General features: G+C 39.3%; 1 protein-coding gene across 1 annotated transcript; it reads right to left on the reverse strand.

Moving 5' to 3' along the window:
- Positions 1-382: 382 nt before the first annotated feature.
- USPL1 (ubiquitin specific peptidase like 1) lies at positions 383-27861 on the reverse strand. Its single transcript, XM_052650105.1, has 9 exons — positions 27765-27861; positions 24110-24275; positions 23467-23595; positions 20442-21087; positions 16915-17028; positions 12894-13023; positions 9530-9655; positions 5281-5438; positions 383-3910 (listed from the first exon to the last, which is right to left on the reverse strand). Exons 2-9 carry the CDS (start codon positions 24206-24208, stop codon positions 2028-2030), a joined length of 3285 nt encoding a protein of 1094 aa, XP_052506065.1. The 5' UTR covers positions 24209-24275; positions 27765-27861; the 3' UTR covers positions 383-2027.

A 27861-nucleotide genomic window follows, 5' to 3' on the forward strand; every position in this document is an offset into this window, starting at 1 on the left:
TCTTATGGAAGAAAACATGTGTGGGACAAGCTCCATTCAGGCATGAGTTACAGCACTGTTGGCCTTGTGTTCAATGTTAGTGAAGCAATAATATCTATTACATACGATATCTTTAAACAGAAAGACACAAAAAACATCATTTGTTGATCAAATGATGATGTTGTAAGCAGAGGTTCACAGGAAGCTATCTGTATTCCCACCAGGAGCAGTGGTTCAGTAACTGCTAATATAGTGTTCACAGCAACTTTACAGAACTACAGAACAACAAGAGTCAACCACATCTATTTCCTATTACCACCTAACATTATAGATTTACCTTCTTGTTTAAAAGGCAAATGACTGAAAGGCAAGAATTTCCTTTTATTATTTTTTTATTGCCTTATATCAGCTTTACAACAATGCTTGACATTCAGCAGAAACCTAGAAATATTTGAATGAATAATTAATAACAAGTAAAGGATGGATAAGTAATGCCTCAAAGACTCAAATAGCTAAGAGAGTTATAGTAAATATTCAGCCTCACTAGTCATCATGGAAATGTAACCAAAATGAGCCAAGGTTCTCCCTCCCCCAACCAATGCTACTTCCTAGTGCTGATGAGGATTCAGCAAAATGACTCAAGACCAAAAATAAAAGTGCATATTCTTCAACCCAGCAATTCCACTCCCAGAAAACCTGGATCTGTGAAAATTTTTGTCAATAAGTATAATTAACAATAACAAAACAGTACAAATCACTTCAAAATATAAATTGATGAAACAGTGGTAATACAATGTAACATTACATAGCTATCTGAAAGGTGTCAAAAACTAAAGATGGAAAAAATGCTCATTAAACATGAACACAGATCATTAACAAACAGGTACAAGAGAAGCTTTTATTTCTTAAAAGTCTAAATGCATAAAAACATGAAAATGTCTGCAGTAGTTATTATCACTAAATGTCAAGATGAATACTCTGAAATCTTGGTGTTTTCTTGTATTTTCCCAGTTTTTCCTTATAATAAACGTGTCACTTTTGTAATCAGAAAAAAGGGAAGGGAGGGAGGTTTGGAAGTAAATCTGATGAATTAATTCTGAAGTTCTGAGTCCCTAGCAAAGTATTCTTTCCCCAAGATGGCCACCCTTAAACCTTAGTAACTCTGCTGCTAATTCAAATTAATACAGCAGGAGGTGCTGTTTGGGCACCCGAAGTTTAAATGAAGCTACAGGTTCATATAAGGAAACTATTTCTGCCAAAACATAACTGTTAGATGGTGTGTTCCACTTTGGCTACAGAAATAAGTGTCTTAGGGGAGAAAGATGATACTTATAATCTCTTAGCACATCAACACAAAAATGCATTACTTTTTCCTTTTATAGATCATTTTTTGATCACAACATTATGCAACATTCTACTTATGAGTTTCCTGCCATCTTTTTTAAGGAGAGAAAGAGGAGACAAATTATATTGGGGGGGAAGTTTACATTCTATACCACTCTACTGGTACAAGACACATGCTTAGGCTCTTATCTAAGACCACAGCACCACTAGTAAAAGCAGTCACATGCTCACATACCATATACAGTCACTTAAGTTTGTATCAACTAGTGTTTCTCCTGAACCAACAAAACTAAAATTTGAAATGTAGAAATTGAGTGTACCCAACTGTACAAATTGCTAGAAACTATACACTACTTTTCATTTGTAACATTTTCAAACCCTCATTCATCTACCACAAAATGAAGCCAAAAAGGAGAACACATTCATCATTATTTAAACTTATGAAACAGATCACAGGCTTCATGGGCATGCTGCTGCTACTGCTAAGTTGCTTCAGTCATGTCCGACTCTCTGCAACCCCATGACTGTAGCCCGCCAGACTCCTCTGTCCATGGGATTCTCCAGGTAAGAAAACTGGAGAGGCAAAACTTTCAGTAGCTTACATTTTATTCATGACAAGGCCAGTGTGTCAAACACTACCTAGAAATACAGTAAATTTTTCCAAGAGTAGTAATAAATATAAAACTAAAAAGAGCCAAAAGCACTCAACAATTCTCAAACAGATATTCATCAAAATGAGGTAAGTCTAATGTGTCATTTGCTAAAGAATTTAATGCTGAAGCAGAAAAAAACTCATCAAAAATATCAGTCTTCATGGGACTTTCCGAGTTCAATGTTCTAATAAAAGCATTATTTGTGAGTGAATCTGGCTGAAGTTCACTCTGGTTTTTCTTGGGGCTGCAGTAATTATGCTCCTGCCTCAGATGTGTGTTGTGGGGAATACTGTTGAATTCATTGGGAACTGGTGCCGGGATGTGACTATCTCCCATTTCTAAATACCTGAAGTCAGCCTCCCGGTTTTCTGAGAGCTCTGCTGAAACCACACTGGTCGGGGACAGTAATTCTGCTAGAATTTCTTCATGCGTCTGACCACCGTACGGGGAAACACCGGGAACTGTGGCGCACCCTGATTTATTATCGGCAATGTCAATTTGACGCTGCAGTTCTTGTAGCAAGCCTTCTATTGACTCACCGTCATTTGGAGACCCACAATGGGACACCTGTTCTGAAGGTTCACTTGGAAGTGTTCCGTTTTGGGGGGAAGACATCAGAGCGGCTAATTTCTTCTTTTTTGCCTTAAGTTTTTTAAGAAGTTTTAGACGGAGTTTATGAATCTGACCCTCAATTGTGTCTCCATGGTTTGGTGACGAAACACCATTTTCATTTCCATGAGAACTGTGGTTGAGGTGAGCTCCACAGGAGGCACTTTCACATCTCTTCCAAACTTCCGAATCACCAGTGCCATCAGCACGGGGAGGGGAAGCTGTGCTGGCTGGTGACTGATGGCTTGGAGGAGAGTTACTCACCAGAGGCAGCTTAGCTGCCCTCCTGTGAGCTTTCCTGGAGGCCTGGCTGGCCTTTTGTCTTGAACCTTTAGTTTGAAAGCCACCAAAATTACTTGCCCCCTTAACTGAAGGCTGCAAATCAGTCACAGTGTTTCTGTTATGAGTTGAAACACAAGAGGGCATAAAAGAAACACCCTTGCTTAATAAGCCTTTTACCCAACTTCCCACAAATGGTTTCTTCTCTTTCAGAGGTGGATTCTGTAACGGCTTAGCTGTTACAGTTTGAGAAAATGCTGTGGTTTCTTCTTCCTTCCAATCAGATACCTGAGATGTAACATGTTGTTCTGGATTTAACTTCTCAGTTTCTGGTACAAGAAATTGTTTCAATGAAGCATTCCTCTCTAGCGCAACTGTACCTTCAGTGTCTACTGACTTTACTTGCTGTGTAAGGTCCCCAGCACGAGTGTCATTCACAGGCTGAGTAACTACAGTATCTTCTGTAGTCACCTGTACTGATGGCATAGCTAAGAGTTGGGATGAAAAGCTTAAATCCATAGACTGGTTGTGGGTAAGCCTGTCCTCGCATGGGGCCACTAAAGAAGCTATGAGTGGCTTCTCTGACTGCAAAGTGTTTGCTTCAACAACCCCTACATTTTCTGCCACAGGTTTGTGTTCTAATAAAAAACCTTCAGAGTTGGACTGTACTTCTTCAAGTGTCGAAGGTAAGATACTGCTGTCAACTGAACCTTTCAGATCTGGAAGAGAATGATGTCCAGGAGCTACGGCTTCATCCTGTGAGAGGGTATTAGGAACCATGGACACATCTGTGGGGTGCGTTCCTGAAGACGGTTCAGCTGAGGCAGCTTTGCCTGTAGAACATGCTGCTCGAGACGCTTGCTTCTCGTTGCCAAAAGCGTACTGGTCACTAGTCTTTTTAAGTTGACGGCAGGCAGGTGCTTTATCTGTCATCTGGGATGTTTTTCTTTCCCAAATAACAATATGTATCTCCGAAGCAGGAACCTGAAACGTCTCGTGCCTTTCAGAACACAGGCCTTTTAAGTCATCACATTCTAGCCAACTTCCTGGGGAATGGGGAGTCAAAGTGAGAGGTTAGATATTCCAACAGACCACTATCCTAGGTAACTTTCTTCTGGCCTTTTTAACTGCTATTATTACTGAATACCCACCAAAAGAGAACTTGAAAACATGGCCTTATCCTTATGTCACCATTTTTCTCTGCCGAATGTCAAGTCCTTGGATTTGGATAACGGAAGTTATGGACTCACATTCAGAAATGTGAAAAACTGAGGCAGTGTTTACTCTTTTCTAAAATGCTCATAAAAATCAAGACAGAAGTATCTTTAACTTATGGAACTGAGAGTACAGTATCACCTGATATATCTGACAATATCAGAAAATAGATTAGGTTTTTCGTATATATGAATTTTCAAGATAAATGAAGCTTGTTACCTCAAGTACCAACATTTAATTTGATTATTTTATTGGTGGGGATGGTGGTTAGGAAAAAAATAAAAGCTTAGGTTTTTGGGTGTCTGCTCTTATTTCTAAGCTCGTGTTTTCTCATTTGTCAAGTAAGGATGAGATGATCAATGACAGGGAAAGACATTAAATACCCCCTCTAAAACACCAAAAACTCCCAAACAAAACTATCTGCTAAATAAGTTTATGTCGATACAGTCTTATAAACAATCCGAACCCACTACTTCTTATCCTATACCCATTAAAACCTTGAGAATATTTTCTTTGCCTAGGTCAGTGGATCTCCACCACAAACATATGTTAGAACCATCTGATTACTATTTGGGCTGAAGCCTCAGAGATTGATTCACTGCTCTAGAGAAGAGCCAGGATATTTTTTATAAGCTAATCATACAATTTTTATATATTTGTCAAAGTTGGAAAATACCTAACCTCTTCTCTCTGAAGAGGATTTTTCATTCTCTAGAGTGCAATTAGACAACTATAATTTTTTTTCAAAGTTTTTTTTTAAGCTATTGAGAACTAATCCCCCCCCCTAAATTCTGAAGTAGGGTAAAACTTTAAAGTAATATCTATATTTATGAGTTTCCATTTGCAAAGTGCTTTTATAAGCATATTGTGATATATATCCAAACCATCCCCAGGAAGAACATTCGGTGAAAAATAGCAAACTATAAACCAACAGTAGTCTCTCACCTCAATCTCTTTTTAAAAAAGCAATATGCATATGCATGTGTATACTCATAAACATGCTGATATAAACAAACAAAGGCAGCCATGAGGAGTGATTCTAAAGCAGGGTGATGGGGTAGAGGAGAAGGGGTGGGGTTGTAACAGGCAAGGACAAGAAGAGAGAAAAGAATGTCAAGGCAACGTTTATCTTAAAAGAACAACAAACTAGAGTTCAGTCCCCACGCCTATTATCATAAAGGAAAAATGTTTAAGCACTTACCATCAGCATCTAAAATCCATGTTACAAAATGATTATTTGCTTGGTACTGAATTACAGAAGTTACTTGATAAAGACAGCCTTCAGAATGAAATGAATAGCGCTGCAAGTCATTATGGGGTAAGCCTTCCACAAAGTGTAACATGAATACGAGAGAGACTCTGTAGGGGAGAAAGGCAAGAGAAGTCAAATAAATGTGATGCCATGTGTCTGGCTGCACAAAAGATGGTCTGAGGCAAGTGAGTCACACATAACACTCCCAAGGCCAATTGCACTGCTTTTTCTTGAGAACCTCCAGATGTGTGCCTTAATTAGAAACGGAGAACTCATTTGAAGACGTCTGTAACAGTACACCCTTCTCAGAATGGTGTCACTGACAGTTGGAGGCCGTCATGCAGTAAAGCTCTAACACAGGCCATTAAACAAAACTTGCTCTGTAAGCTGCAACACTGCTTTGGCTTACAGAAGATCTCTTGAAAACTACTTCACCGAATCAAAAGAAAAAAATCTAGACCTTTGAGAATTTTCTTTGGCACCAAGTGCCCAAATTTAACTGCTTTTTTGTTAGATGGGACAGGTAATATGTGAAACAAAATAACAAACCTAAGATATTCAAATAAACATTTAAAAAAAATCAAATAAGCTAATATTTGGCCTATTTCTCTGTTTTCTCAGGAAGTAGACAGACCCATCAAGTTAAAATTCTACTTACAAAAAGTTTATTTCTAAGGAAGTAGAAAGGAAAACATACTGGTTATTATAAATTTCAAAACATCTGCAATTTCAAAAATACATTATTACAGTAACATGACAAACCAGAGAACAGAATCCAGAATAGGCCTCAGATAACTAAATTTAACAGAACTTTCAGGATTTTAAAAAAAATGTTGAATATCTCTTTTCCCAATATTTAAACAGATGTCAAAACTTACTTAGCTTATCAACATTTATTCAGCTGAAATAAACTTGAATCAGTGTCCAAAAATGTAGATTATCCAAACTGACAAGGGACAATTTGTAAATTATTCCTTGTCAATCTATTAGAGAATAATCCAGTCTTTATGTAACTATAAATAAAAAGTCCTGCAAAACTGTCTATATCAATAAATTCTGTTTTTTTGCCACATATTGATCCACGATGCCAAAAGTGGGGAGAATTTAAAAACTGTGAAGCATTTAAGTGTTTAGAAAATTAATGGGCATTTGAAGAATTTGGAGAAAATTCACAATGCATATATAACAAAGCAAATGAAAACATAATCAATAACTCTAGGAAAAATAAAGAGCTATGAAAGAGATGAAACGTAACCACTTATACTCCTTGGCAGGAGAAGGGATGTATGTATACTCATAATAAACAATGAAGTACTGATTTAACCAAAAAATGTAGTCATATTGGAAGGACAGGGAGAGGTTAAACACAGGTGGGGCCCAGGTGATGGTGTGAGAGTCCCAGTCCTCAATATTCTAAAAGGTGCAAAGGTACACTGCACTGAAATGTCAAAGTGAATGCTACCTTAAAGGTTTAAAGCAGGCACCTGGAAATGGACTAGGAGGGACGCTGTTCTTCTCTCCTTTTAGGTCTTGGCACTAGTAGATTAACTGAGATTTTGTTACTTGGGTGAAAATAAAACCTTCAGGAAAGGTTCTAAGGGATTCTTGGCACATCCAAGGCCATCGGGAAACAGGAAGAGAAGGTTAATGTCACTGGTTCTTTACTACATCAAATGAAACCTCAAAACATGTCCTTTAGGTGGGGACAAAGTTACAGAGGAGGTACGTGTGTGAGTGCATTAACAAAAAGAGAGAAACTGCCTAACGTGGAACTGCTGCTGCCGCCGCCAAGTCCCTTCAGTCGTGTCCGACTCTGTGCGACCCCAGAGGTGGCAGCCTACCAGGCTCCCCTGTCCCTGGGATTCTCCAGGCAAGAACACTGGAGCGGGTTGCCATTTCCTTCTCCAATGCATCAGACTCAAAAGTGAAAGTGAAGTCGCTCAGTTGTGTCTGACTCTTCGCAATCCCATGGACTGTAGTCCACCAGGCTCCTCTGTCCATGGATTTTCCAGGCAAGGGTACTGGAGTGGGGTGCCACTGCCTTCTCCAAACATGGAACTGACCTGTGAACTTTTACAGAGATGGGGCTTCTGATAACACTAAAAAAGAAAATTCTGATCAGTCTGTCCACTGAGGAAAAACAGAAGGCTTGCTGATATATAATGAAGATATATCTGCTTAAGGGCAGCAGAAAGCTTACAGAAGGATGAAGAATTAGCATGCTTCAGTCCGGGAGAAGATGGAAACTCAGACAGATGAGCCTATGGCTCATTTTGAATCATCTTAGTTCTTGAAACCAGGTTAAGGAAATCCCAGAATTCTAATGACTCTAGGCACTTGATAATCATGATGGTGTGATCATTCATCTAGAGCCAGACATCCTGGAATGTGAAGTCAAGTGGGCCTTGGAAAGCATCACTACGAACAAAGCTAGTGGAGGTGATAGAATTCCAGTTGAGCTGTTTCAAATCCTGAAAGATGATGCTGTGAAAGTGCTGCACTCAATACGCCAGCAAATTTGGAAAACTCAGCAGTGGCCACAGGACTGGAAAAGGTCAGTTTTCGTTCCAATCCCAAAGAAAGGCAATGCCAGAGAATGCTCAAACTACTGCACAATTGCACTCTTCTCACCTGCTAGTTAAGTAATGCTCAAAATTCTCCAAGCCAGACTTCAGCAATATGTGAACCGTGAACTTCCAGATGTTCAAGCTGGTTTTAGAAAAGGCAGAGGAACCAGAGATCAAATTGCCAACATCCGCTGGATCACTGAAAAAGCCAGAGAGTTCCAGAAAAACATCTATTTCTGCTTTGACTATGCCAAAGCCTTTGACTGTGTGGATCACAATAAACTGTGGAAAATTCTGAAAGAGATGGGAATACCAGACCATCTGACCTGCCTCTTGAAAAATCTGTATGCAGGTCAGGAAGCAACAGTTAGAACTGGACACGGAACAACAGACTGGTTCCAAATAGGAAAAGGAGTACGTCAAGGCTGTATATTGTCACCCTGCTTATTTAACTTCTATGCAGAGTACATCATGAGAAACGCTGGGCTGGAAGAAGCACAAGCTGGAATCAAGATTGCCAGGAGAAATATCAATCACCTGACATATGCAGATGACACCACCCTTATGGCAGAAAGTGAAGAGGAACTAAAAAGCCTCTTGATGAAAGTGAAAGTGGAGAGTGAAAAAGTTGGCCTAAAGCTAAACATTCAGAAAACGAAGATCATGGCATCTGGTCCCATCACTTCATGGGAAATAGATGGGGAAACAGTGGAAACAGTGTCAGACTTTATTTTGGGGGGGCTCCAAAATCACTGCAGATGGTGATTGCAGCTGTGAAATTAAAAGACGCTTACTCCTTGGAAGGAAAGTTATGACCAACCTAGATAGCATATTCAAAAGCAGAGACATTACTTTGCCAACTAAGGTCCGTCTAGTCAAGGCTATGGTTTTTCCAGTGGTCATGTATGGATGTGAGAGTTGGCCTGTGAAGAAGGCTGAGCACTGAAGAATTGATGCTTTTGAACTGTGGTGTTGGAGAAGACTCTTGAGAGTCCCTTGGACTGCAAGGAGATCCAACCAGTCCATTCTGAAGGAGATCAGCCCTGGGATTTCTTTGGAAGGAATGATGCTGAAGCTGAAACTCCAGTACTTTGGCCACCTCATGCGAAGAGTTGACTCACTGGAAAAGACTCTGATGCTGGGAGGGATTGGGGGCAGGAGGAGAAGGGGACGACAGAGGATGAGATGGCTGGATGGCATCACTGACTCAATGGACGCGAGTCTGAGTGAACTCTGGGGGTTGGTGATGGACAGGGAGGCCTGGCGTTCTGTGACTCATGGGGTCGCAAAGAGTCGGACACGACTGAGTGATTGAACTGAACTGAACTGAGGCACTTGAGAGAGATGAAGAAAATGGAAGTTTAATAAGCTTAAAAGAGAGAAGACAAAGAAAAAAAGGAGAGAGAGTAGGGGGGCGTCAGACAATTACCCTAAGTCAGCTCTGCAGTGGTGTGTCACTTGAACCAGAGCTTCTGACAGAGAGAAGCACTTTGGCAATTCATAAACCTATGCTAACTCAAACTTCTAAAAAGCAAGTTGCAGTCATCACTTTCAATACTACACACTGGGGGAAAAAAAAAGTAAATCCACATTCACTTTGTTCTAAAAATAGTAAGGCAATTTAAACTCACTTTTCTAATACCATTTTTCTTATTTGTGACTTATTGTTGCAATTGTTACATGGACCAAAATGGGCAGCCTTAAGTGGGTGCCACTCAGGGATGACATTTGTAAAGGTGACCAGATTCTTCATACATCTATTAAAAAAAAGAGAGACATAATTTTGATTAAGTTAAATTCATTCATGTTACCTTAAATCAACGACTAAAACAGAAGGCACTTTCCTTTATTTATTCATACTTTTCTATTCCCACAAAAGTATGTCCATGTTCCTTCCTAACCCTACCCTAGTAAAGTTTTCTGTAAGGACTCTCCACATTAATTATCTATAGTTTCTCAGCTATGAGATGAAAATGTTAAAGGCAGGGTTTCTCAAGGGCAATCCCGCTGCTATATATTTTACACTGGGTTATTCTTCGCTGGAGGGCATTTACCTGTGCACTGGAGGATGCTGGGCCTCATTCCTGGCCTCTCTACACATGAGAGGCCGTAACAGCCTCCAGCTGCAGCAACTAGCTATCTCCAGACACTGCCAAATATCCCACGGGGCAGGAAAGAGCCCTGAGTGAAGGACCACTGCTTTAAGGCTTTCAAATGTATTAACAGTTCATCCTTAATCAAAAAATTCACCATCTGGCTATCCATTACTAACAACCAAAAATGAAAAGGGGCACTTACAAAAGCATATATTCGGGAATAGCAACAACTTAATTATTTTGATTCTTAAAGTATAAAAACATCAGTTGTGAAAAAATACGGTTTTCACAGTTTACATGAGTTCTAAATTTTGCACTTTAAGCCTGAATATTTGATAGCAACAGCATCTGCAAACATGATCTTTACAGATGCACACTATAATTCAACTCGATTAACTATTTTTAAAAGAGCAATTATTTCTTATCTAAGAGACACCACCTTCTTTTATAAATAACAACAAATACCAGTAACTTATATGTGAGGTAAGCACAGGCTGTTACAAATAGATCAGTTCTCAGGGAAGCTAACATTTTAAAGGCAAAGCCACATAAAGGTATCAACAAATGCACTGACTGTTATTTCTGCTACATTCTCAGTTTCCAAAGATAAATATTAAGTAAAAGCTCCTATTTTTCATTAATAAAAGGGAGTTTGTCTCAGCAAATAAGCATTAATGCCCCACATGACATCTCACATTCCTGAGCAGGTATTACATATAAGGCACTAAGCCAAACTCATCTACCAAAACATCCCTGTGGCAGGCACTCTTTTCATCCCCATTTTACAGATGAGGAAAATGAGACACATCAGATGATAAACCCGACAGACATGAAATGAGTTCAGGGAGCCCAACTCCAAGGTCTTTAACTGCCTGCAGAAACTATCTTCCAAATCAAGTCAAAAGCTCTTAAACTAGCACTAAAAACAGCAGCACACAAATGAACAAGTTTGCGGATATTCTTCCACCAGATTAAATGAAACTAAGTTTCAATGAAATGCCACTTCATTTTAAGCTTTTCCCCTCTAACTACTTATACTTTCAGAGCAAAAAACTCTAACAAAAAAAGAAAAAAAGGGAGGGGGGCAAGTGGTTGGTGGGTTCTTTCCCTTGAGCTCTCATAGTTTTTTTATACGGCTCCAAAATGCACTTTTCACTTTGTATTCAAAGCCAACAGATCAAAATAACTGCTAAGTCACTGGCCCTCTGTTATGTTTCCATGTTACTTCCCTAACTAACTGTCTGAATTTGGCCCGAATAAAGATGATTTCTGCTGAGTTCCTGGCACAGAGAACATGCTCAGTGAAAAGCTGTCAAACAACTGAGACACAGATTCCGGAAAAGCTATCATCAAGCTGACTGTTGTCTTCAGGCTTGTTTCTGGTATTTATATTATTTGAGACCCAGGTGGAGATTAGGCAGCATACCTCAGTGAGTAGGCAAGTCTGAGGGGACAGGAAGCCTAAGCCTGAGTTCTTCCACTTACTAGTCTGTCACCTCAGGCGTCAATTTAACCCCTTTCAAGTTTCAGTTTCCACATATGTCGAACGAGGAGAAAGTCAGATAATTTATAGAACTCAATGCCAGAAGACCTAGAAGCAGATGTTTGTTCTAATACTCATACAAAGTTACTTAAGTCCTAGGTATGAGTGAAATGCTAAGTCTTATTCTGTTCCCTGATGGACAGGGAAGCCTGGTGTGCTGCAGTCCACAGGGTCACAGAGTCAGATATGACTGAGCGACTGAACTGAATTCTGTTCTAGTCCTTTTGACTTAACTGATTTGAAAAAAAAAAACAACAAATGCTTCCTGGTTCTACAGCCTGGAATTCCTAGAGCATTCTCTCACACTCAGCTCTCCTTGACTAATCCTTAAATACCTGAAAATAGTCTCAATTAAGATAATGAATATCTGAAGTAGTATTTTTTCATATATATTTATTCAATAACGTGGAGACTCCAAATTTTCTAGGTTATTAACAGGTGAATTCAATAAAAGAGGAAAGGATTTACCTCTATCGTAACAGTTTGAATAAATGACCAACAGAACCAGCGTGGTCATGTTTTAATTGACAGCCAGCCAGTGACTTTCTCATATATGGACACAGCAAAGGCGTCGTGTCTGATAAATTTTCTCTCCCTGACTCCTCTTCCAAAACCTAATTTCTCTATTTTTTTAATATGGCAGGTGTATGGAAGCAAAATAACTTTGCAGCTTCTTTCTTCTCCATGTTTCGTCCTGAGTACCAATCTCAGGGTCATGTATAACAATCGTGATCTCTCTAATCCTCACCTAGAGGCAGCAGGGAAGTAGAAAGCTGAGACAGTTCACGTGTAGAAGGATTCTGGTGGTGGCTCTTTCATAGGACTAAGGGAAGGAATGGGAGAGCGTAAGTTACCTCTGAGATCTGCTGCCAAGACTCTGGGAGCCTAAAATCAAGTTTCCACAATGTTGAAAACAAGCAAACAAAAGCCCTAGTCTCTAATATAGGAGTAAACAAAACACATATGGCTTTGCAAAGAATTCTACGAGGTATACTTACTCAGCGGGGAATCCAGCAGAAGTAGGGGAGGCAGGGGACTGTGCCACTTTACCATTAGTCCCCACTTCCCACTAAAGAACTCCTTAACAAAATTCCTTCTAGTAATCTATCAAACCATTTATGTTTATTTATTATTATTATTTTTGGTACTCTTTTAGTATGAAAAAGCAAGTAAATAATGCAGCTTCTGGGGCTCAATTTTTCCCTTTTAGCGGTGGAGAAACTTCAATACACAAAAGGAAATTTTATCAAGGGTAAAGACAGCGATGCTACAAGTGGAAGCAAGTTTTCTTCATATTTCATTACTTGGAGACATTTTCAACAGAATGAATCCACTAAAGAAAATAGAAACACTAACCTGTTTTGATACTTGTGTCCACAGTGTGAACATTCAAAATTCCAAGAAAAAGAGTATGTGAAGAGCTGTTCAATGTGGGGTTCTATTTTTAAGAGCAGGGGAAATGCAAACACAGGGCTTTCCATATCACCTTGAAGAAGAAAAAGAAAAATTATTGCTCATAATAAACTGAAAAAAAAATTACAAATTGTCTTTTCTCACTATATTCACAGTATGAATATATGGGAATACATATATATGATAGAGTAAGTTATTCACAGTTGGGCAAGAGAAGTTTTCGAAGCACTTTCTAAAAATGCCCATCATTTTAATTAACACTCACTATCTTTCATTTGTCTTGGTGACACTTACGAAAACACCTAAGACAAAGATACAAAAGACTCACACTGTCTCCTCAGATAAGCTTTTCTCTGGGAAAAAAGAAATCCTCATAACTGTGACAGTTCTAAAGCATCATAAAAACAAAGCAAAAATATGTAGATTTGTTTGGTACAGATGCTAAGAATAATATAACTGGAGAAACACTGTAGGATAATAATTTCCAAGTTGGACAAAACCATGAAAAAAAGCTATCTCTACTCTGACTCTCTTGTTCTACAAAGTGGTGTAGGCGCCAGGCTCACAGAACCAGACTCCTCAGCCACTACTCTTCTTAATCTTTTAACAATTAAACTTCAACAACTTTAAAACTAAAGAATATCTGAATTTTGTTTTCATTAAAACAAAAGCTGCACTGTGGATTCTACCTTCCAATTTGGAGAGCAGCATGTTAGGAGGAGGATTTAGATTCTCCTCACATTCATCTTCCAATTGCTTTCCCTCCTTTCTATCCTCCGGGGAGCTTAGATGCTGCTTTATTGATTTGGCCCAAGGACTAATCCAAGCCCTGCCATCGTCTACCTCCCCTGGGACAGCCTCACTTCTGACGTTCGCTTCTCTCCAACCCTGGAACTACAGTTGTCTGGAACACAGTTGAGAGGAGTCATCTCGGTCAGCTGTACTGAAAGGCAGAATAGTGGATCTTCCTGCCTAAGGATCAGTGGTCTTAGGCACCACTCTATCAGTATCAGTTGTCACAAAGGTTATTTTATAGTCCCACTGCTATTTTTGTAAAAAAACCAGAAATCCGAAACAAAATATTTTCATAAACAGAAATAACAAATTAATCTCCTAAAACTGAACATCATATGCATAAAGAGTGTGCAGTATAGCATGAGTTTGTAATTAGTTATCAGCCTTTAATTACTTACTCTGCTGAAACTAATATCAAGTGAAAAAGTAAATAATCTATATTGCATTATGACAACATAATCTTTAGCTCTAAAAAATATATAGTTCTCAACAAATTAAACTATCACAAAAGAGCTCAAAACACAATTGAATAAGTTATATGATTACAGACCATTTTAGGTAATGTACATAGCTCCTAAATTGATCTTAATTATTTTTCCTTTGATTATCAGTTTTAGGTATCTAAAGCGTCCTATTAGAGAAACATACAATACCAAAGCTTATTTCTAATTTTGATAACCTCCTATCTAAATTAAGCGGTTTCGGTCTCTACTGCCTTAACCCAAACTCCTGCTCAACTATAGATCTTCCTCAACTCAACAGGGTTATGTTCCAATAAACCTATACAGCGTGGAAAATATCGTTAAGTTGAAAAGGCATTTAATCCTAACCTACCAAATATCAAAGCTTAGCCGAACTTACCTTGAACATGCTCAAAACACTTAACATTAGCCTACTGTTGGGCAAAATCACTGAATACAATGTCTATTTTAAAATAAAGTACTGGATATCTCATGTACTTTACTGAACACTATACTGAAAGTGAAAAGCAGGATGCTCGACTGGATCCAGAATGGTTGTAAGCATATCGGTCGTTTACCCTTGTGATCGCATGGCTGGCTGGGAGCTGCAGCTCACTCCCACTGCCCAGCATCACAAGTGAGTATCATAGGGCTTATCACTAGTCTAGGCAAAGATCACAATTCAAAACTCGGAGCAGTTTCTACTGATTGCATTTATCTCTTCAACACCACTGTAAACTGGAAAAAAATCAGAAGTTGGACCACTGAAAGATGGAGACCATCTGTACCTAGGTTGCATGTTTCCCTGAAGTATCTTGTTCATCAGGATGCAAACTTTTCAGTGACTCCTTGCTGTCTAGCTATTCAGGTTTCCTCTTCTGTTACTGGCTCATTAATGTGTCTGGCCACTTCTCTATCAGGTTTTTTCCTTTTTTTTTTTTAAACTGATGTACAAGAATTCTTCATAAGATATCCTAGATATTATTTCTTTGTTCTGTCTTTACACAGAGGTTTTAAACTTTGATGTAACTGCAGTCACCAATTTCTACTAAAATAGTGACCTATATTTTCTTCCAAAGTTTTACAATTCTGCTTTTCATGTTTGCTACTGCTAAGTCTCTTCAGTCGTGTCCGACTCTGTGCGACCCCACAGACGGCAGCCCACCAGGCTCCCCCGTCCCTGGGATTCTCCAGGCAAGAACACTGGAGTGGGTTGCCATTTCCTTCTCCAATGCATGAAAGTGAAAAGTGAAAGGGAAGTCGCTCAGTCGTGTCCAACCCTCAGCAACCCCATGGACTGCAGCCTTCCAGGCTCCTCCGTCCATGGGATTTTCCAGGCAAGAGTACTGGAGTGGGGTGCCATTATGTGAATACTGGAAGTTTCTTTCTAATTATGCTGTGAAGAAGGGCTCTAATCCCACCCACACCCCCTCCCCTGCCAATCAGGAACCAACCATCACCATTAGGAAGAAACCAAGTGGGGGTGGGGCAGGGGGAGGTGGGCGGGTTTGGATCTGGACTTTCTATTCTGTTCTATTGGTCTGTCTATCCTGGTATACAACAGTCAAAGACTAAATTACTCTCTACACTGACATAAATAAGTAGATACCATAAAATACTGGCTTTTTTCTTAAAAAAAAAAACAACATATATACAATGAAGAAAAGGAAATATCAAATTGAAGATAGCAGTTATCCTTGTGGTGAGGTAAGGAATAATTGGGAAAAGAGTATTAAAAGGGTATTAGCTGTAACATTTCTTAAACTGTGAGTAGGGAGAGCAGAGAGGATAGCTTACAATGTGTTTTTTTCTAAAAACAGTAATGAAAATGATTAAGTGTCCGGCTGATCTTAAAACTGTAACCAACATTCCAAGCCAGTACAGATTCTACTTCTCTTTCTTTAGTGGTTTAGAATACATGTTAATATTCAGAATGAGGACACACACATTGTAAGATTCCAACGTGTTCCCAGAAGCAAATGTTAGGTTTCATTAGTAAGACCTTAAGCACTAACGTAGCCCCTCTCACTGCTGACTGAGCAGTGCAGACACATTGAGAGGATGCTACTGTACAGGAAGAGCTACATGCCTGCCCAATTGCTATGAGTGCACAATTTTCAGACATCCTTTCTCTGTTATACAGAAATCCACATCCAAGGCAGCAGTAGAGCAAGACACAATCTTCCAAACATTTATAATGAGCAGGGATAAGCAGGGTGGTGATTCAGACTGGGGAAGAAACCAGTCTTTAAAATTCAACTGGGAACTGAAGTAGGGAACCTGAATAAACATCTCAGGTCACTCTAGGAGGGAACTGATAGCCACAAAATGCAACATGGGAGCCCCTCAGTTTACACTCTGGCGATCTTACGGACAAGGCTCCTCTGGGATGAATCTCCCACCCAACAATGAGTGACTGGGGTAGTCTACTGGGGGAAAGGACAGGGAAAGAAGCCAATGGTGTAACCCCTGAGTGCTGACCTGGCTCTGAGAACTGCATCCCCTCTGAAGGGAAGAAGCACATGCATGCATATTTATATAAAACAACTCCATCCTTGAATGACTTAACCAGTGATACGTTTCTACCCAGATTCTCCCTTCCAAGAATCTGATCATCCCAAGTAATAAAACAGTATTGTATTTCCTTATGATGTAAGTATGTCTTTACAGTAGATGAGTAACACAGTTAAATTCCACAAATTACTTACCTAATGTACATCTAAGCTGAGGTTGAAGTCTAATAAAAATTTCATCTCTTACTTCATTCAGACAGGTCTCTATCTTTGCAAATATTTCTGAAGGAAGCTTTTTACAATCTCCATCTAATAATAAAATATAGAACATTATTGATTTCTCATCAACCTATATCTTTCTATAGACAATTAACACATTATCAAAAATGAAAGTTTCTCAGCCAACAAATTATCCAGAGACAAAATGGAAAACTACAAAATTCTTAATTCTTCTTCTCTTTGTAGTATATCATGTGTGTATGTGCTTAGTCAACTCACTTGTGTCTGATTCTTTGTGAACCCATGGACTGCAGCCCATCATGGGGTATCCATGGCATTCTCTAGGCAAGAACACTGGAGTGGGTAGCCAATTCCTTCTCCAGGGCATCTTCCCGACTAAGGAATCAAACCCAGGGTCTCCTGCATTGCAGGCAGATGTTTTGCCATCTGAGCTACCAGGGAAGTCCCGTAGTATACCATAGATTCTCTCAGTCTTTTTTAACAGCACAATATCGTTAGTACTGACTGCCTGGCTCAACATCATTCTGCCGCAGTAAAATCTTAGTGAAAGTTTTTCTCACCCAAATAATCACAGGCCTAGCTAAAGAGCTACATGTTAATATTCTGGCCATCTCTGAAACATCTGAGGCGGTTTCTTTCAATGCAATTGTTCCTTATGCTAAGACAACTTCGAATCAGTTAATCTTATCTTTATAACTTTTACTGAACTTAACTATATCTCAGGAACAGATAAATTTATAAGGAGTCTTAATATTATGATTACTTCCCAAACAAACATTTGGTATGTTTCCCTCCTTCTACTCTCTTTTTTGGGGGAGGGGGAGGAAGGAGGGCATGAAGGGATCTTCACTGACATCATCGCATTTTGTACAACTCCACATTCTGCTTTTTTTACACAAATGTGCTTCATTAAAAACTTTGCAGGCTAGTTATTACATTCCAACTGAACTGTAGTTTTATTGGCCATTCCCTATCGCTGGACATTTAAGCTTTTTCTCTTTATTTTACTATTATAAATACTATTATCATGAACATCTTGGGGCACATACCTGATCATGTGTTTGACATTCTTTAGGGCCAAAGTCTTCAAAATTACTGACAGAAAACTAAGATTAGCAAAATTAAGAAACTAAGATTAACTAAAATTATTTTGAGTAAAAGCCTCCATATGCACTTGACTCTGGCTACTAGATCTTTTCACTCAAATCTCTTACAAGTAAATAATTCATATAGCCTGATCACACACTGCTTGTGCGTTTCACTATGAGAACATCTGGAGTCTCCTGTAATAAGAAGTGAGCACTGACCAGAATTTTTGGTATCTGATCACACTGGAAAAAAAGAGAAAACTTACAATCAACAGTAATGCAGCTGGAACAAATGTAATTACAACTATATTATAAAAATGACAATTATCTAGTAAAAGATGAATAAAATACTGAATAACCAAGGTCAAACTGCATAAAAGTAAGGAGTCTCCCCTTCCAGACCGAAAAGGCCATAATAATTTAAACAGCCTGGCACTGGTGCAGCGACAGGAAAATATTCAAAGATGGGGAAACAATGTATAAGATTTATATAAAAGATTGCAAGATCAAAGTCAAGTTGAGTAAAGATGAGGACAGCAAGACCTAGAAAGCCCTAATAATTAACATAGTGTGGTACTGGTGCAGAGACAAAGTGACTAAGAGAACAAAACTGAGCGCTAAGGAACTGCTTACACAGACTGGAATATGACAAAGGGGGCATGGCAGATCACTTGAGGAAAAAGGTGGAGCTAGAAAAACTGACTATGCAATGGGGAAAAAAATTAACTCTTACCACACACCATACCCAATTACTTCCCATTGAACGAAGAATTTCAATGTAAAAAGCAAAGCTCTGTGACTTCTCAGTGAAAACACAGGTGAATGACTTTCTCATCTTGGATAAAGGAAACATTTCTGTTTAAAGCCACAAACATTACTAGCTACAAAAAGAAAGATGAACAATTTCTGTACATCAAAAGGGATCTTTAAAAAAGCAAAAGCACAAGATACAAACTGGGAGATGTAGCAAGCTATCTGACATAAATAAATAGAGCAACAAGGACATATAAAAGCTCAAATCAGTAAGCACATGACAACAGAACAAACAGGTATAAGACACAGACAGGCTTCACAGAGGGAACAGAGGGTCAATCTATACAGGAAGAGCTGTTCAACCTTTCTAAAATTGGGGAAAAGCAAATCAGGACCATTTTATATCATCCAAATAGCAAAAATCTCCACCTGTGAAAATAGCCAAGGGAGGAAATATGGATGAGGAAGATCTCATCTATATTGCTAATGGGAGTACACACCGATACAACCACTCTGGAAAACCATCAGCCTTTATCCAGTCTGTGTGAACTCAGAGTCTGTCCTAAGGTAGATCCAAGGGAAATTCTTGGGCCCTGAAAGATTGGCCTAAAAACAGTCACGGCAGCAGTATTTATGATGGCAAAAATCAACCCAATGATAGATGAATAAATGCACTGCTAACGAGGCTTCCCTGGTGGCTCAGAGATTAAAGTGTCTGCCTCCAATGCGGGAGACCCAGGTTCGATCCCTGGGTCGGGAAGATCTCCTGGAGAAGGAAATGGCAATCCACTCCAGTATTCTTGCCTGGAGAATCCCATGGATTGAGGAGCCTTGGTGAGCTGCAGGCCACGGGGTCACAAAGAGTTGGACACGACTGAGTGACTTTACTTTACTTACTTACTTACAAACTGGTATTTTGACAAACTGGAAATATTACACAGCAATTAAAATAGGTGAGCCACAGACACAAGCAGCTTTACAGATAAATCTTGATAGAAAATAAAAAAGTCCCAGAAAAAATACACTGTTTATCTTTATAAAGTTCAAAACATTAAATCAGGCAATATATTACTTAGCCATATATATGTAGGAAGAACTATTTAAAAAGAAGAAATGATAAAACACATTTTAGGATGATGATTACCTTCGGGGGGAGTAGAGGATGGCATGGGGAGGAACATATAGGTACATGTAAATCACTGCAAATATTTTATCTTGGGTTGGAGGTGGTTCCTGGGTATCCTATTTCATGAAAAAATAAATATATATCCCTCACTGTGAAGTGATTTTTGGAGAATTGTGGGATTATGGGTGATCGACTTACTTCTTTATTCCACTTTACAGCAACTCAAAAACTTACAAAGTTTTACTTTGATGGACTCTACGTTGACCACCATTGACCAACAGATAAGATATAACCACAGACCCCTTACTCTTAGTTTTTGAAAAAGACTGCCTTTTGGGCAGTCATGATAACACAACTAGTATTATCTCAAGCTTCATGATATGGTCCCTTTGGGCCCTGCTCCCAGGTCTCGACACAGAACAACGGGTACGAATAGCATCTTTTTCACGCGCTATGAGACAAGTTCAATATTAGTCTCTCTTAAAATTAAAGAGAAATAATACATTATTACTAACCTTTGACTCCATCCAGCTGACTGGTGTGCAGAAGCTTATTGGCTTCATTATACCTGGTAAACAACTGCCCGAACACGGACTCCTCTTTAGAGCACAGGTCAGTCACAGTGCTTTTCAGCCCTTCCAAGTGCACCAGTGCTGACAGGATACAGTCTAACCAACACAGGGCATGTGCGTTCTTCCACTGGACACATGAAGTCTGGCAAAATGAGGTATGTTTGCTCTCCAGTGGCTTTTCCAGTTCAGATGTGCATCTTTCATTTTGAGGGCGAGTTCCTTCAGTTCCAGAAACATCAACCATGGTAGCATCTTCCTCAGGAGCCATGTCAACAGTATCAGCTTCCAAAGCCTCATTCTGCTCCCAGGAATCAGCTGTCCTAACTGGATTCTGCTGTCCACTGTACAGTGAACCAGGTAAGCCTGGTGAGGTTCCATCATATTCTCCTCCATTATGGTTACTGTTCAAAACTTGTTCACTGTCAATGCCTCGATGATTTTTAGTCTTTTTGGAATCTGCTAAAAGAGGTAAATCTTCACAGTTGGTTTCCAAGATCTTTCTCTTTTGAGGCTTATTTGGAGTGTGACAATCCTCCAAACCCGGAGAAATTAAGTTATTAAGTGATTTAGAGCCTAAAGGATAGATGCACTAGAAAGAAAAAATAAAAATTCTAATAAGCTCAAGCTTTACTTCACCATTTCTATATCATGAAAAATATGTATAAAACGCTAGCATTAATTTGATATGAAAGGATATATAATATTATCAATCTAAATTTGAAGGAACAAGGATAAACAGTTAATCAAAACTTTAGTCCTCAAAAGATTAGTTTTTTCCTAGTTAATCTGAATAGTCAAGGGTTTAATCTAAGCTACACCAGGGTAAGTTAACAAGGAAAACATACATATTTTTGCTTTAACAAAGAATCCAATGTTGAATGAACTAAAAATTCTAAAATTTTACGATGAGTGTACTATTCTTTTGGGGATAGGTATACTGTGTGGCATTAAAAACTAGAAAAGTAGTTTCAACGTAAAAAGCTCCAAAGAATAATGTCTGTGTTACACAGTTTTGAAACTGAGTATTAACCCAAGAGCACATCAGTGGACCAATTTTATGACCACACTGGGTCTCAGAATCAAACTGGCTGAATTTTAATGACTTCACCATACATGAACACAATTTCAGCCAAACAGCAAAAGTGTAAACAAGTCACTAAAATAACCAACGAATTTTCCGTAAGCTTGAACACCAGCAAAACATTTTATAAGACAGATGCAAGAAATCCACATCCTGTGTGCCTTCATGTAAAACATGCCTTCTTCTATACAGGTATGGTAGACAGCCAGATCAGTAACCTCTAGTGAACTAAAGAACTGTATCTCCAAGTAGTCAGGCCCTAGAGTCAGCCCCCTGCCACAGCCTTGGGCTTGGCCATGTGACTAGCTGTGATGGGACATGAACAACCAGGATGCACACGGAGGCCTGAAGCACTGGCTGACTGGACTTGCCCTCTCGCAACCCTCTTTCTGGAAGATACTTTCTTAGTTTCAGCTATTGCACTGTAAGGATCCTAATTAGCCTTATGGAGAGACCCTTGTGGAGAAGAAGTGAGATTCTTGCTGACTACCTGAGTTGAGTTCCCAGTTGGGAGCTGGCATCCACAGCCTGCCACACAGACTAAATTTAGCTGTACCAGCCAACAAAATGGGAAATGTAAGAACAGCCTTGACAACCCACAGAATCATGAGTGAAGCCATTAAGTCACTTTGTCACTAAGTTTTGAGATAGTTCATTTTACAGCAACAACTAACTGAAATGCACTAAGAAAGAAAGAAAGAAAGATGTCCGACTCTTATGATCCCATGATCCTCCGTTCATGGGATCCTCCAGGCAAGAATACTGGAGTGGATTGCCATTTCCCTCTCCAGGGGAACTTCCTGACCCAAGAATTGAACCCAGGTCTCCTGCACTGCAGGCAGACGCTTTACTGACTGAGCTACGAGGGAAACCTGAAATGCACTAAATCCTCCATTTTAAAATATAGCATTTTCTATACAAGTGAACACTATATTCCTAATATTGCACTTGTTTAGAAATTCTTTAGTTTAACAGGACAAGTTCTTCATTTTTCCATTACTAACTAGTTGTGCAGTCACCATTAACAACTTAATCCTCGACTTTTATACCCTGAGATTACTTCCTTAACCCTACCACATGTCAGATGATATAGAACACTTTAAAATCAATAGCGGTAATTTTGTATTCAAAAAGTTGTCCAAAGAAATTGAAAGCAAGACCTTGAAGAGATATTTGCACACCCATACTCACTACAACATTATTCACAATAGCCAAGAAGTAGAAGCAAACCAAATGTCCATGTACAAACAAGTGGATAAAGAAAACGTGGTATACACATATTAACACAATAGAACGTTATGCAGCCTTAAAAAAGGGAACTCCTGTCATATGGTACAATATAGATAAACTTTGAGGTCATTACATTAAGCAAAATTACAAAAAGACAAATACTGTATGATTCCACTTATATGAGGTACCTAGAGATTAGTCACATTCATGGACAAATTAGAATGGTAGTTGCCAGGGCTACAGGGAGAAGTTGTTATTCAGTGGGTACAGAATTTCAGTTTTGTAAGATGAAGAAGTTCTAGAGTTCTTAAGTACATAATATTTAGAGGTTAATAACTTTCTCAGTGAGTCCCAAAGTTAAGAAACCAACAGATAAGAGTGACAACATCTAAAGGACCCCTATAAGGTTAAAAAAAAAAAATCTTGAAATATATTTTCTCCTCTAACAAGTCTTAACATCTTCATGTAATAATTCAGGAAACTGAGTGGGAAAATAACAGAATACTTAAAATTGCATACCAGACAGATCTAGAGACTTTGATTATCTACATATTAAAAACCATACAATCTAAAAACTACAAAATGAGCACAAATTTAAGCAGTGAAGAAAAAAGCAAAAGGCTAAAACTTTGATACCATCTAAGATTAATACTTTACCTGCAGATCCTCACACAAAAAGACAGATTCTTGAAAACTAATTCGGTAAGTCTTTAAGGCTTTTAACTTTCCCTTCGCCCTACAAGAAGGGCAATATCCATCTGATAAAACTTTAGCTGAATCATAATTCTAAAAGAGAAAAAAAGTAAATTAAAATAGAGACACTCACAGATTTTATCAAATTACAAAAAGTTAAATGTAAAAGTAACCAGAAAATTTTTTTATAATTTTCACCTAGAAGCATCCTGGCAAGATATCTTAAAAGACAGCGAATAAAAGAAATGCATACAGGCTTTAATACAGCTATTATTCCAAAAAGAATATATTCTAGTTTTAAATATTAAAGCAGGTATTAAGAATAGCATTAGTTTTATTTGCAAGAAAAAAAGTAACATCAGTTACTACTGAAAATATGTTCGACATTTTCAAACAGTAAACCGTAAGGTCTGTGTTTTCTTTCTACTTTCACGTATCAGTGAAACAGAGAGGTAAACAGAAACAGTCTTTCGCCATTACTGTAAGATTTCCGTGGAAGATACAATTTTTTAGAAATTAATTGGTAAAATTAAAACCAAATTTAAGTCTCAAAAACAGGAGGGAAAAAAACCAACTTTGCACTGAGGCAAAAAATAAGTGCACTAACTTTTCCCAAGTACCCCACCATGTGGAGTGAAGATTTCCCTATATCAGCCCCTGGTCCAACCACTGGCAAACCATTTCCACTCTTCGGGGAATCCGTCATTCCGAGTCATTGGCTAATTTATGTCCCTTGAAACATGTCAATAGCACTAAGGATTTCTCAATGAACCCTGGAAAAAAAAAAGTCAATAGACAATTAAACAAAAATCCTATTTACTTTGAAAAAGAGCTACGCTATTTTAGAAGATGGATATACATTAAGTATATTTTGAGAACTATATATCCTACGTCAAACAGATTCTAAAATTGTTATTTTGAAGTGAAAGCAAAATATCTAAATTTATTTATAAATCTAGCAAATTTGTGGGAAGAGGGCACAGACCAGCAATAGGACCAGTCTTCATAGTAGACTCATTTAAAAGCAAACATCAAAACTTGTAATAGAGTTAGCTATTAGTTAACTGTATCGACCAGAGTTTGAAAACCTAAGTTTTTAGTCTATATACAATTTAAAACAAATATATAAACATTATATTAAGAAAGTACTTTACAAAACCCAGATCCATTGTGCTATTACCTGACAAGGACAAAAGAACCCCCTACATTCCTATTGCTTTCAATTACCAAGAATACATCACCAGCTGAGAACAGTGTCACTTCTTAAAAGCTGACAATAATGTACTTCATTTAACATTAAATAATTTGTAACAGAACAAAAATATAAACACTGTCATAGTACAAATTACACATGTAACAAGTGTTTTTTGAGTGTAGTCCCCTGGAGTAGAATCACATTCAGTCAAGTCAAAATTATGAGACTGGAGTTCAGTGTAAGGGAAAGTAATTGTTAACAGTAGTTCAGATTTAAAATACAAGGAAAACTAGATAAAGGAGAACTCTGGGCAGAGTGAATCACCACTTCACAGGGATGCTGTAGAATACTTGCAAGAAAAACGTTTTTCCAATATCTAAGAATCCGTGATTCTATGACAACCACCTCTTGGAAAACTGGGGCTCACAGATTCACTTTAGTAACTAGTTATGCTATTCTGTTTCACAGGAATATACTTTACACAGCTTTCAAGCCAAGGAATAATTCCAAAAATAAAAATTCTCTTCAGAAAAGCATCAGTGAATCTCAAGTTGCTATTCCTCAAGAAACATTCATAAGCAGGGTTTCTCAACCACACGATTACAGACATCATAGATCAGATCAGTTTGTTGTGGAGGCTGTCCTGTGGGTTAAGGGGATGTTCGGCAGCATCACTGACCTCTAACTGCTAGAGGCCAACAACACCCACCCCTCAGTTGTGACTATATCTCCAGATGTTGCCAAATGTCTGTCAAATGTTGCCAACCTGAGGGGTGGGGTGGGGGTAGGGGGCCAAATTCGGCCCATTGAGTATCACTGCCAAAAGGATAAAAAAACAAGTTTACTGCTTCTCCTTTTAAGTTCTTCAGGGAGGACACCCATTTGTTAACTCTGGCTGGTTCTGTTTATAACCTACTCACAGAAGGGAACTATACAGGAAGAGTCAAACTTTTAGGATTCAACAGTGGCTAAAAGCACGGGCTTTAGGTTCAAAACTGTATTTGGAAAATTAGATGATTCTAAGAATTAAATCATGTATGGATGTGAGAGTTGGACTGTGAAGAAAGCTGAGCGCCGAAGAATTGATGCTTTTGAACTGTGGTGTTGGAGAAGACTCTTGAGAGTCCCTTGGACTGCAAGGAGATCCAACCAGTTCATTCTGAAGGAGATCAGCCCTGGGATTTCTTTGGAAGGAATGATGCTGAAGCTGAAACTCCAGTACTTTGGCCACCTCATGCGAAGAGTTGACTCACTGGAAAGGACTCTGATGCTGGGAGGGATTGGGGGCAGGAGGAGTAGGGGACAACAGAGGATGAGATGGCTGGATGGCATCACGGACTCAATGGACGTGAGTCTGAGTGAACTCCGGGAGTTGGTAATGGACAGGGAGGCCTGGCGTGCTGTGATTCATGGGGTCACAAGAGTCGGACTCGACTGAGCGACTGAACTGAACTGAAGAATAAAATGCAATGTGTGTAAAATGTTTAGCACCTGACACATAGCAAATTTTAAGTACTATTTAGTGCTATTTTATACATTATGCAGAAAATAGGCAGCATAGCTTGGATCATTCTGCAGTATTCTCCAAAAAAAAAAAAGGGCTGGTAAGCCATGTATCTGGAAAAAATCTTCCTTGTTGAAAATTTCCATCTGCCTGAGGGATTAAGCAAACTTTTCCAGCTGGTTCTCTCTCTACTAAAGTAAAACATGATAAGAATTCAAATTTGCTCTCCTGATCCTATCACCCAACAATTTCAGTGGAAAAACAGGTAAGCTGGTGGTTGAAATCCTGAATATGCAGAAGCCCCAAAAGAAAATTCATCAAAAAAAAAAAAAACAAAACAGAGGTAGGCTATTCAAGTCTTTCAAATACAACTTACTTGGTCCTAGATAGAAAACCCTGGGGTAGTTCTTACAACTTAATTTATCCCTGAATGACTGCCCTCATTGTCCTCTCTTCAAAAAACCACCTGCTCCTGCTCCTTTTGCTTGTATTTCTCCTAGACTTTGGCACTTCTATGCTTACAAACACACATACTAGAAAATTTGAGTGGTTCTCTAGTCAAAGTCGTCAAATTCTGTGGACAGTTCTTTGGAAGCATCTCAAACCCCCACTTCTGTCTTCATCTCCATCTCCACTCCTTATCACTGCCAAAGTGATGCTTTTATGAAAGAAAAACAAGTCTGAGTCTGTCGCTGCCCAGCTTAAAATCAAGTAATGACTCCAGTCTGATTTCAGTAAAGTCCAAACCCTCCGTGCGTTTGTGTTCAGTCGTTCAGGGTTACCTGAGGGCAATGCTAAGACCTAAATACCATCGCACTGTGAGACCACTGCCTTTCCAGTCTTACCGTCTGCTCCACTTCACCCTCCCGGTTTTGTTTTTTTGTTGTTGTTGTTGTTTTTTGAGCCGCTCCCCACCCCCACCCTTTTCATTACTTCTGTTAACCACTGACGCTCCAGAAGCCCAAATGTCAAGTACTAACCCAGCACGGACCCAGTAACAGCAACAAAGCGTCAAGATGGCCCTGGGGCTAGCGAAGGCAGCAATTAAGCTGAAGTCACAGCCCAGCACAAAATGGGGAAACCCAGAGAACCAACTGCTCGAATAAGGCCTTACACCCGTTTAAGCTTTCCCTCCAAGGAAGGGGGCTCGGCACGCGAGCTGTCAAAGGTGAGGCCACAACAGACTTGAAGCCGAGGGCTAGGGCTGGCTTTCGGCGCCCAGCCCTGTCTGGTACCCAAGCCAGCCGTCCTGAATCACAGACCAGGAGACGTGAGTTTCAAAACCCAACCTTGGAAACCCGAGGAGACGCCGGGTTCCGTTAATTCACGGTCCTTATGAAGGGGGGGTGGGGGGGGTAAGGGGACCTCTGGTTTCTCTTCAGCATTTACCTCTCTGAGTCCAAGCGAATGAATCTGTGACTCTAACACCTTACTCACCAAGCCTTTCCCCCAACCAGCCTAGCCCCTCCTTTCAACCAGCGTAGTACCCCCACAGATCACCCCAGCTCCATCCGCTTTTCCTATTTCAGAAGCTGAAGGAAGCTACTCCGTCTTTTCTCTTACCTGCCGCCGGCTCGGCCCTTCCTCGCGTGCGGGTCGCTCGGAACTCCCGTTCCAACTGGAGCTCCCACGCCAGTGCGCGACGTTCAACCCACGTTCT

The sequence above is a fragment of the Budorcas taxicolor genome, chromosome 12, assembly GCF_023091745.1.
Source record: "Budorcas taxicolor isolate Tak-1 chromosome 12, Takin1.1, whole genome shotgun sequence".
Taxonomy (NCBI): Eukaryota; Metazoa; Chordata; class Mammalia; order Artiodactyla; family Bovidae; genus Budorcas; species Budorcas taxicolor.

Excerpts from the sequence above, each read along its gene's own strand:
- USPL1 (XM_052650105.1), bottom strand. The coding sequence starts at position 24,208 with ATGACGGATTCCCCGAAGAGTGGAAATGGTTTGCCAGTGGTTGGACCA. Across the intron at positions 23,596-24,109 it reads TGGTGGGGTACTTGGGAAAA|AATTATGATTCAGCTAAAGT; the intron begins GTTAGTGCACTT and ends TTTCTCTTTTAG. Across the intron at positions 17,029-20,441 it reads TCAGCTGGATGGAGTCAAAG|ATGGAGATTGTAAAAAGCTT; the intron begins GTTAGTAATAAT and ends TTTTATTATTAG.